General features: G+C 33.4%; 1 protein-coding gene across 1 annotated transcript in view; it reads left to right on the forward strand.

Annotated features, from left to right (window-relative positions):
• The window catches only part of Sema5c (Semaphorin 5c), a 157,993-nt gene that overhangs the window by 40,808 nt on the left and 104,612 nt on the right, over positions 1 to 12,573 (forward strand). Inside the window, exon 2 of the mRNA XM_081735698.1 lies at positions 12,044 to 12,249. Within this exon, the coding sequence (XP_081591824.1) occupies positions 12,135 to 12,249 (115 nt within the window). The 5' untranslated portion in view covers positions 12,044 to 12,134. The remainder of the gene's footprint in view (positions 1 to 12,043; positions 12,250 to 12,573) is intronic.

Consider the following 12,573-nt stretch of genomic DNA (forward strand, 5'->3'; position numbering starts at 1 on the left):
TCGCCTGACCAAAATGTAAATGTTCCAACAGATGATAAGGATGACTGTATAAAAGACGCTGTTTCAGAAGAAGTATCACGGGTATTTGACCAAGTCCCGCGATACCATATGAAAATTCTATTTCTGTATTAGAGGATTTCAATGTGAAGGTAGGGCGACAGGATGTTTTTAAACTGGTTATTGGGAAAGAAAGTCTGCATAAGGAAAGTAATGACAACTAACGAGGTTAGTTTCGTGAACTTTGGAACATCCAAAAACTTAAAATTTTAACAAAAATCTAATAATATTTATGAAAATATGAAACAATATATGAGTTTTTACGACGTCCCTTGATTATGTCCTATAGGTTAAAGAAGACGTAGATGACCAGGATGAAGGAAATGATCGAATAAAGAAAGTGGGAGGAAACGGGAATAACCCGAGAAAGCCCACGCACACGATGTTTTGTATGTTATTATTATTATTATTATTAGTATTATTATTATTATTATTATTTGTAATGTGGAATTGCATATTAGGAAACACATTGGGTAAATTTTAAAGAAAAGTTTCATTCGCGGCGAGGTTTTGGCACGGCGAGGTTTTGGCACGGCGAGGTTTTGGCCCGGCGAGATTTTGTCCCGCGAGGTTTTGGGCGGCGATGTTTCGGCCGCGAGATTTTGCCCGTATACCCGTACAGTTATTTCCCACTACAAACCTAATCTCTGCACTCAATGGGGCTTAAGTTCACTTGAGCTCGCGCTCATTAATCTCAATGGGACTGGGACTGAGCTTGCGCCCGCTCAGTTGTTAACCCCAAGTCATGAAATGCGAAGTTAAACATTTTTGCCCTCACATCATCAGGTTGCGTAAGAACATAAACCAAAATCAATCACATTAGCTGATAGTGCATATAGCAGATTGTTCTGAGATAGCGGAACTGTCAAGCACTCTTTGCTTATCAGCATTTAAAAGCAGACTTCGCCTTCCAAAAGCCTTAAACGGTGGCTCGTAATATAGAATTTCTTTCGTTTTATTATGAAGCAAGAATTATAGTTCACAGATATTCTTCTTGCTTTTAATATGCTGTATGTTCAACGAACTTAGAAAGTTCGTTACTGAATTCTTTATGCCTGTGTTTGTATGGATGTCTTATTTGCGAATTTTTACACTTTGAGCGTGTCTTCGTAAAACAATATATCATAGGACGTTTTAACAGAACTCGTAAACAGAACATGTGGGAAAAAGAAATAGTATTCAAGGAAATTAAAAATGGATAGATATATTGCAAGAATTGTTTAATGAGTATAATAATAAAGTACATAGAAGAGTTGGTATAAAGCCTATAGAAGTTAGTAAGAAAAAATATTTCTGTTTTAAGTTCGTTCTGGCAATGCTCTCTAGGAGCATTCTTAACTGGTATATTCTGGAATCACTTGTTTTCGTTGCACTGGACAGAACAGGGAAATTATTCTTTGTTTCCATATGCAAAACAAAGTTATAAAGATAGATACCAGAAATGAATGCAAGAGAATAAAAATGGTTTTATAATGATGTTAACATACTTAATACTTTCCCATAACAAAACTGTATCAACTCTTAATGATATTTAACACAACATTGAAACTAAGCACTTACTGTAAACATCCAACAGAGACTCATAAATTTAGTGTTTAACAAGATCCCAGCTGCACTTTCTCATCATTATCTTCTTTTAGTAAAACAATAACAATAAAAAATCTTTGTATAGCGGCTCATCACATTAATATTTTTCAAAAACAAACTGGTTTTTCTGCTTCTAATTAAGTCATATTGTCATACTTGATAAAATTGCCGCTCTGTTATTGGGACGAAGAAATTAATTTTTATTCAGGCAACGATTAAAGTCGTCAGCTGTTGTTTTAAAGTGTAGGTGAAAAATCAACCAGTAGGAACGGTTCAAACAGCGGAAAATATGAGAGGTGAGAAAGTCATGCTTTTACGAATAGCAGCGTGTTGAAAAGGGAGTAATTCCACAGATAACGGACTGGCGTTTGTATAAAAATGTAATTTAATGAATTCATTATATTGTTCTAGCTGTTGGAATAGCAATTAAGAGGCTTTTTTATGACATGTAAAGCAAGATGATTAAATATTTCTGATAAGATTTTTTTAAAAAAAATCGTATTTATTTCTCTTGCTATTAAGTACGTATTTAAATAATATTCTGACTGATAAACTTTCACATTTGCTCTTGTAAATAAAATAAATTTCGACGTGTTTTTGTTTAAAATGTCATTGTCGAAGAATTCATTTTCTGTATATACCACACTGATAACCGCCGCGTATAAGTGAAACTAAACAAATATTTTTAGTTCAGTTGCGAAAGTATTTTAGGTTATCAGTTTCAACACACATACAAGAGTTATAATGTCGTCGCTAAATGTAACATAATCAGTTTTTATATATTTGTATAATATATATTTAAGGTTTAAAAGGAATTACAATCAGGATGCAAAATCATAACAATCATGGGGGGGGGGGGAAGCGTAAAACAAGTAAAAAGGAACTCAGCACATGTGACAACATATTTGAACAACCATAAATAGTAAAATATGTAAGATTAGGGATACCGTTAACCGCTAGTTCATGCCTTAATTAGGCTTACATGTTAAATAGCACTATATATGAATGACGGTAATTTTCAAGTTTCTGACAATAGTATACTTTTATTCACCTTCCCCGTTAGTTTTTAGTAAGGGGTTGTTTTCTTTAAAGGATATTAACTGAAGGAATTCCCCACACTGAAAATATTGATCGCTCGATATATTGAAATATCACATAGCCCTAAATGTAAATACATCGGAATAAACACACGGCCAAACATCCAAAAATCACCTTTTCGGTACGTAAGGGCCATTGAAAATTCAAATTAGACTTTTTCACGACCACGATACTCTCTTCTTTCCTATCGTCAAGCGGAAGTAAAAAGGATCGACCAAGCTAACAAAAGTACTGTTCGGTTATTCAACCACTGAAAAATTCAACTATTGGTTCGTGTGTAGGGCATCACCAAATATAACAAAGTTTTTATAAGAAAATTTTGAAACATGGCAATATTGAAAATAGCGATATATTGATCAGTAAAATTTTTCGATATCAATAGATTATGTTGAAATATCACGGAACTCTAGTTTACAAGTAATACTTTTATAAATGAGTTTGTTGTTCTTTATTCGTATATTGTCTATGATTTGTTTTTGTCAATTGTAGTATCCGCAAGATTTTTTTTTTCTTTTCTTAAATCGTGATTATTATTAAAACGCCGCACGCGACTTTTGTGCAGATGGATGCCTTTTCGCTGCAGGAGGTGTTTGTCTCTCTTTCTTCGATTTTTTTTTTTTTTTTTTTTTTCGTAAATGAAAAGTGGATTACAAGTGTCGAGTGACGACGAATAACTCGTGTGGGTCGAAAGCTCTAAAGCACACACGTGCTACTGCAAGAAAGAAAGAAAGAGAGGATTTAAAAAAAATGAATAACAGCTGAATGTATTAAGTTAGCATGCATGAAATGTCAACACCAACAGTTTAAAAACGCGTTTGCGGAGCTTCACTTTTCGTAGTCAGTCCATTGACATCAAACTGTGAACATCATTTTTTTTTTTTTTTTTTTTTTTTTTAAATGCTTCGCTGCAAATCACCATGTCATGACTTTATTGTATCTCTTTAGAAAAATATTGGTGAAGTTTAGTTATCAATGTGTCTTCACAGCGAACCAAATCTTAAAAGTTAGCAAAACATTTGTTACTCAAAACGACACAGTCTTCCTTAGCCTAAAGCTCATAATCATGGAACATTAAATCAAAATATTTCATTTCATTTTCACTTGTAACTCAAAGTTTGAGTTTTGATTTATATATATAACATTCATCGCTGTTTTAACTTGTAGACTTCTAATTCGTTAGGTTCATATCCTTTTAGAAAGAAGCTACCTGGGAATAGTTTCACAAGGACTTTCAGGAGTCACCAATCGCATTCCTTGGAAATTTGTTGTAGCTACCTGGGAATCGAGTTCTACATGGACTTTCAGGAGTTACCAATGCATACCTTGGAAATTCGTTGTGTAGACATGATATGGTTCGCACAAACAGATATTTAGATAGAACTGGTACTAGGTCCTCTATAATTTCTTAAACGATTTGAATGGAGTTCAACAACTTTCAATGTAGGCCGCTTTATATACTCAAAATTAAAAAAGAGAGAGAAGCAGCAAGTAATAGCTGTAAAATTAGCTTTTCAATCCGTGACGATTAGAATACTTTTCTGTATATATTGAGTATTTTATTGTCAAATGTTCAAAGTATTAATTACTCTTAGACATTTCTAAGAGGTGCACAGTGAATCCGTGATAGAGAGATCACTTCTAGTGCTTGGAATTCCTAGTTTGATCTCTGATCACAGGAGTTAATGGTAGACAACATCGTTTTCATGGGTTTTCTTGGAGTTCTCCCGTTTTCTCCCATATTTTCATTTAACCAATTTTTTTTATAACCATTCACTGCAATTAATCATCCATCTCTTTAAAGGGCGAGGGGACCGCGGTGGCTCAGTGGTAGAGCGTTCACCTCTGGTACTAGGGGTCTCGGGTTCAAACCCTGCTCCCGCCAAGTGAACTTTGTGGTGGACAAACACCGTGTGCGTGGGTTTTCTCGGGGTGCTCCCGTTTCCTCCCACTTTCTTCATTCCACCATTTCATTCATTACTCATTATCACCGTCTCCTTTAGCCTAACCGGCATAACCGTGGGACGTAAAACTCAAAATTTCATTTTTTCTTTAAAGGGCGTAAACATGTGATGCAAAACTAGAAATTTCATTCCTCGAACATTTAAAATATTAAATTTATTTTACGTAAAGAGGATTCACTTTTTCAAAATATAGATTATATCTATAATAGAAAGTTAACTTTCCTTAGGAAACTACCAGACTTGTCATTATCGACTAAGTTGTCCATGGTTTGCTTTACAAAAATTAAACTGGGAAAGCATTAATATGAGATCCAGACCACACGTATTGTCACCAGGAGAAATTTACTTCACATTCCATAGAAACAGGATCTTCGTTCTCTGCACGCAAAGAATAAGGTTTATGAAAGAAAATAACTAAAGAAAGGCTATACCTATGTAAACAGAATATGCCTTGGAGGCTGCAACTGTTTATTACAGCTATGATGTGTGGGTTATCTAACATTCAAGGGGTTTACTGTTTCACCATTCTATTCAATGGAAACTTGGATCAATTGTCTCAAGATGTGAACAATTGATTATCGAAGTTAAATACCCAATTTGACCCAAGTAATAGGCTATTATTTCAAAAATTCGTTTCAGACTGTTTGTCTTGATCACGCGACAGATAAAGGCAATGTAATTTTTGTATACCTCTTTAAGGTTAGACATATTTTAATATATCTGTTCTATAATAACTTCGTTTTAAACACTGGTTTATATTATCTGCTCTTCTCCATTTTGCCTTCCATCAGTTTGGATGAGTTAGCTCCACGTTTGTAATTGAATGTTTTTGAAAAATGACGATTAATCAATTAAAAATTTCGTAAATTTTGAATTTAATAAATTAATTTTTTCAGAAATTTTCATTTAATAATCGTTAAATTTCGCAAGATTAACAAATCAATCCGAATTTTTTCACGAAAACAATGTAAAATGGATCTTCTGCAACAATTTGTTGGTGCATATATTCTGAAAACTATGTTCCTTGTAGAACTAACAGATGTCCAAAAAAATTATATTAGAAATACATTGTTGTCATTATTTGCTTAAACTTTATCACTATCATCAGTTTAGTCTGAAAACAGCAACTTTTCATAATTAATTTTTCTGTGCACTAAATTTTATCCATTAAAATTTACACCAATTTGTATAACTCAAAACAATTTTCATTATATTATAGGGAAAACTTTCATATTTAATGTTAATAGATTAATTTTGAAGTTATCAGGAGCTTACCGGAAGTTTAATTTAATCAATTATTTTTTTATTTAACTAACTAACTCTATGGCCTATGGAACCCGGAGGTTCAATGCCGCGTTCACAAAAGCTCTCCATTGACTTCTATCCTTAGCTAATTGCATCCAGTTTCTACTCTGTATTCCAATCTCTGCGAGATCCATCTTAATATTGTCCTCCCATCTGCGCCTAGGTCTTCCTAATGGTCGTTTTCCGGTTGGTCTTCCAGTCAAGACTTTGAAAGCGTCTCTACTTGCTTCCATTCTAGCTACATGACCCGCCCATCTAAGCCTCCTAGACTTGACGACCCTAACAATGTTGGGTAAACCATATAAATTATGTAGTTCCTCGTTATGAAGTTTCCGCCATTCCCCATTCCCGTTCCTCTTGGGTCCGAATATTCGTCTCAGGATCTTGTTCTCAAATACTTTCAGTCTATGTTCTTCCCTCAGAGTAAGTGACCATGTTTCGCAGCCATACAGAACAACAGGCATGATTATCGTTTTGTATATTTTAAGTTTCAAATTCCTCGACAGAATTCGCGACGACAAGAGATTTTGAACCGAATAGTAACACGAATTCTCTGCTTTTAGTCGTCATTTAATTTCTCCGTGAATATGATTTTTTATTTAGCTTATTAGAAATATAATCCCTTTAATTTTTCAATACATTTTCGAATTATGGCACGGGAACCAAATCCTCGACGAGAATCAAATCCTTGACCATATTGTGCAAACATGCTTACCACTCTGCAAGGGCACCGATCCGGGGGGCACGCCCCCCCCCCCCAAAGCTCATGTGGGACCCCTATTGTATTTATGAATATACAATATTTGGCATAATTTGAGTGCAATTTGTCTTAAAATCTTATATATATATATATGCCTTCTGCATCTGAATACTCACCCCCCCCCCATATTTACAAAGAAATCGGCGCTTTACCACTCTGCCACTCATTATGCAACATAACACTAGTTTTAAATAAGTGGATCAAGTTCTTAGTTTTCCATATTACGAAGAAATGTTTTCTCTATATAGTATAAGCACAGGGAATAATATGAATGAATAACGACTTATCTTACCAAAGGACATGAATATACTCTGTTTCAAATCAGTTCTAATGGAAATTGTAACTTATTTGACGTCGAGCTTAAAAAGACAGCTTGAAAAGAAATATTAGCCAGATGTTATTTTTTCACGTCGGTGGTAGCACCAATGATCAATTTTTCAACGTACTAAATGGGTAATTGTTTTCATGTATGTTAAAACTTGTCTTGTACCAATATGGAAGAGGTTGTTCGTAAACGCAAATATTATAATACATTATTCTGTACATCTTAAAGTCTAATTTCTTCATATGTGTATTTGGGAGGTAGTGTCCACTGAACTATCTAAGTTTACGAGTTGATGCCTTCAGAACGAAAGGGAAAAAATAGAGACTCTTTAAGGCTCCGTTAAGGAAACTTGGTTGATCCAGACGATATGACGATTGGAAAAACAAGCTCAAGTAAATTGTCGAGTAAACATACATTGTCTTCCGTTAACAACAAATCATGATAAATGGTCTTCACCGTATTTGATATTCATGGAATCTTGGGTATAGTTTGTGGGACAAAGCCCCTTTCCTTTCCTCTCCTCTTAATGTTTGTAGACAGCATTCTTCTGAAGAAACAAGGGTCATATTGTCCTTTGTGGATGGATATTGTACTGTACCCACAAGTTTGTCGGTACACAAGCCAAAGATCGCGTATCACAATGTACACATTTGATCCACAAGGCGTCGCCGGTCACAACACGCACACATACATATAGTCACAAAAGTCAATGACACATGTTGCCATGCTAAGTGCAAACAAAATATGCAGTGGAAGGGGAAGAGTTACGGTCATCCCTTACAGTAAGAATGATTGAAAAACATGTGTCATCTGTATTTCTAAAATGTTTAAGATCTGATTACTTTGAGAAGGTCAGTTCCAACGTGCATAATCGGAATTTAAGTTCTAGTGAGTAGTATGGGGGAAAAAAAACTTACTGTAGACCGCTGCAGTTGGTCAGTAATTGTAATTTGACTCTTAAGAAACTAGTATTGTCTCCCCCACCAATATATACACCTATATTATTCTGTCGGCTCTTGATAAATTTATCATGTTTTGACAGAAATATGGTTTAGGAAGAAAAAAGTAATGATGCCAGAAAATTAGTATCTAGCTTACATATGTTTCGAATAGTCTTCTTCTGATATGAACTCTGAAATTTAGATATACTTTTACAAGGCTCACAAGATAGTTATATAGATTTTAAATACAGTATTTTGAGGATATCCTCAAGGTATTATGCTTAGAGCGTGAAGTTCAAAGACAGATCTTGAACAGAAGAAACAATTTCTTTTGATGTGGGGGAGGAGAGAGGAGGGGAAGGTTCGATTTTCGGTAAGGAGTTGGGATCCTACGTTAAACTGTAGATCCAAGCTTCATCGTTATGAATAAGAATGTTAAAACCCTTCAATCGAATAATAGAATCCCGCGTGACGATCAGTATATGGATGGTATAATTTTATCCTAATATTAGCTGCAGAAACCTGTAATTCGAATTATTCAATGCAGTTGTCTTCAACGTGTCATTTTCAATAATTTTCTCTCTCTCTTTTTTTTTTTTAAATATACTATTCACATAATCTAAAGGTACACTCATGTCCAAAATGATTGTCGCATATCTATAAGTGTCTTCTTGGAAGAATATAACTTGATAATGATTTTACAGCTTTCTTTTAACACTGACACTATCTATGTATATACACCTCGGTAAATGTATATTTGTGGTAAATTTCGTAACAAAAGAATTATAAATACGAAAATTAGAATGAGTGAAACAAAATGTTGCTAAATGGACAAGAAAGTTTTGTTTTAGTTTTATTGTTCTTATTTACTGATCTTTTGACGTGAAATTCGCACATACATGCCCTTGCCGATTATACACATACTAGCATTATAAAAAAAATCCTGGCGAATTCGTTATCAAATTATATTCCCTACAACAACATATTTATAGACATGTGACAATAATTTTCTACATGAGTGTACATGCTGCTCGAGATTAAAATAATAAATAACGACATAACCTACTCGTAAATATTTAAGACAGTAAAACACGGAAACGTCATCGAAGAATATTAATATTGGTTAAAGCTATAGTATATGAAGATGTTTGGTTAATATTAAAGTATATAAACATACTCAAGTGTCATTGCACCAATGACTGCAAGATTAATTACTTCTTTATGAATAAGTTAAATGGAGTCAAGATTCTGAAAATTACATTTTTTTTTCGATTTCAAATAATTTTGTTGGTTGATAAAGAAACTATAGGCCGTTATATTTCTCATTCATTTGTATCGAGGTATCCTTAATTACCTTGATTTATTGAAAATTTCTTCTTTCGGAAATTTAAATAAAAGCTATAGTTATTTTATTTCTTTTCCTGTGATGTTTATATACCTCATCGCAAAACGTAGCCATTGTACCTTTCATGTAACTATGTATGTATTGCACGTTTCTTTAGAACCCAGCGACAACAAAATGCTGCGGTTACAAAGTACAGCATTTTCTTAAATCGTTGATTGTGGTAATCGTTGAGTATTGTTTTAGCTCTACTCCTTTTCTCTTCAGGGCCACGGTGGCTCAGTGGTAGAGCGTTCACCTCTGGTGCATGGGGTTCCGGGATCAAACCCTGCTTCCGCCAAGTGAACTTTGTGGTGGACAAACACCGTGTGCGTGAGTTTTCTCGGGGTTCTCCCGTTTCTTCCCACTTTCTTCATTCCACCATTTCATTCATTTCTCATAATCACAGTCTCCTTTAGCCTAACCGGCATAACCGTGGGACGTAAAACTCAAAGATTTCATTTCCTTTTCTCTTCAATATGTATATTATGTATATTGTGTTTTACTGTGTGTAAACAATCTCCCTCATTCTAACCAAGTTTCGTGTTATTTTATGTGACTTACTCAACCAACCTACTTAATTCTGTTGGAGATGAGCTAAAATGAACTTAGAATGAAGTTTTGAATTTTTTTTTTTTGTGCTTTCATTCTAAAATGTTCTCTTTTTTTTTTTTAAAAAAAAAAAATAAGAATAGCTATTATCCAAGTCTGTATATTGACATTGTTCTGCAACACCATGGAATGTAGATTTTAGTGTTGTGTTAATACTTCAAATATGTGGTAAACACCCAAATAAAGCTTAAAATGATGATGAAGAAAACACTAAAGTTGTTGTTTTTTTCGTCTTGTCATTAAAAAGAAAAAAAAAAGTGTGAACAAGTACAGCATTGTATGAAGGTATCCTTAAAAATTGTCGTGATTTCTTCCAAATGAGAAAACGTGCAGTAAAATTGGTCACAGATATGCATCACTGGTCATCTGAAGCGATCTGATTTATTCTGAAGCAGCTTTAAAAAAAAAAAAAAAAAAAAAATTCAACAGATGCTCTTGTAATATGTTTGTAATCGTTAATACGTGCTAAACTTTGTTTCTTCATCTTCTTCTTCTTTATTCCTCATGTTCCCATTAACTCATTTTATGTATGATAGCATTTTATAGACACAAATTCAGTGACCATAAACAAAACATATCGCAGGAATTTGCTTTTATTTTCAAACACTAATAATCGTAACATTATGTGTGTAATGGTTACGTCGTACCATCAGGTAGGATGACATCCAAGTTTGCAATTGTAATGCCATATATTAATTCCACGTTGTCACCAATGTACTATGGATATGATGTGTAAATGAAAGAGAAAGCAATAGAATGTCAAAGAAAGTGTCCTCAAGAAAGTGTGAAAGTACAGTGCCGTTAGAAAGTGCTTAAATAACTCCTTCACATAAACATTTAAATTGAAAAAAAAAAGTAAAGAAAAGAAAATATAGTTTTGTGTGAACTTGTATACAGAAAAAAAAAAATTGCCAGAAGGAATGTATGAAGTGAAATGGTAAACGGAAAGAAAGTTTCTACAATGAGTATTATTTCTTTCTTTCTTTCTTTATTTATTTATTATAAAATGCAAGATCTCACAATCAGACAATTGCACAGTACTTGTATTTTCAACCCATATTAATAGCGTAGCACGTGTGAAGATTAATGTAAATAGTAATACGGATAATGGCTGCAGCGAACTTTGAAATGTCATCTGCCATTCTCTCTCTCTCTCTCTCTCTCATATATATATAATATTTCATCTACATTTATATTAAAATTATTATATTACAAAATTATTATTTATAACAAAACTCGATGATATAGGTAACTGAATCTAAGTATGCACCTAAAGATACAAAATCTCGATTAAGGTTAAAGAAAAAAAAACTGCGACAATGCTAAAATTAGAATAAATCAGTCAGCGTGTGTTGCAAGTAATTAATTACATCTCCCTACTATATACGAAAGGTTTAACTAATGTAATTTATTTATTTATTTATTTATTTATTTATTAACCATACAAGTTTAATTGCATCACCCACTTTTGCACATCCCTTCTCATTAATTTCTAAATCTTAATTTTCTAAATTTTTCTGTAACTATGTGTAAAACAAAAAAACAAAAAAAAAAAGGCTTGTTTTCGAAATGTGCGGAATTCGTGTAAAAGATGACTGCAGTTGACATTACGCATACAATATATAATTTTAAAAAAATAAATAAAAGATGATGATTTTGTTGTATCTCATTAAAGGTAATGCGTTCCGTTGTTTTCTTAGTATCATAATGAAGCTAATATACTTCAGTATTAGTTTCACCTTATTACATAGGTGACATTGTTCTTGTACATGTAACATAAATTTTCGATTTTATAACTATTTTTTTCGATAACTACAGATGGGGATTTATCCTCAAGCATGTCATATTTGTTCAGATCTATTGATAAATTTTGCCGCCTCTTTGGACATTTTTTTTTTTTTTCAGAATACACTAATAGTATTATGCACTGTAATTTTGTGTGTTTTCAGACATTATTAATCACTACTTTCAGTATAGTATAAAAAATAATAATTTTACTTTTTCTTTCTTTTTTAGGAATGGACTTTTTCTCTAATTCGCGTGTGACTGCCTACTGGGAGGAACAATAATGCTTTGATGATAATTGTTAAGCTGTACGTGGTGGACAATGGTGTCATATGTTCCCCCTTACTGGGTGGTGTATTTCATCACTTGGCTGGTAGTGAGAGCTCAAGATCTCAGCGGCAATGTTATCACAGACTTCAGATTCGTTAGCTATGAAGGTAAATAATTTTAATAGTACTCAATACAGTGACCCCTGTAATTTCATCCGGTTAATAATACCAGCAGCATTTAAAGAAGATCATTACATGTTTGTGTATAACATGAAAATTAATGAAGATTAGTAAAATCCCGTCTGGAGGTAACTAAGTAATGATATATGTATACCTGACTAACAGTACCGCTTGCCTGGATTCTGTCTGCACTTAACTGTACACGGTATTCAAAGTTTGCCAGAGTGGCACATTTTTAGGATCATTTTTTTTCACACTCCAGTTCTGGAAATTTTAGAACTTTTATGATACTCAAACATACGGATATAACAC

This window comes from Thermobia domestica, chromosome 13 (assembly GCF_964235325.1).
Source record: "Thermobia domestica chromosome 13, izTheDome1.hap1.1, whole genome shotgun sequence".
Lineage (NCBI taxonomy): Eukaryota > Metazoa > Arthropoda > Insecta > Zygentoma > Lepismatidae > Thermobia > Thermobia domestica.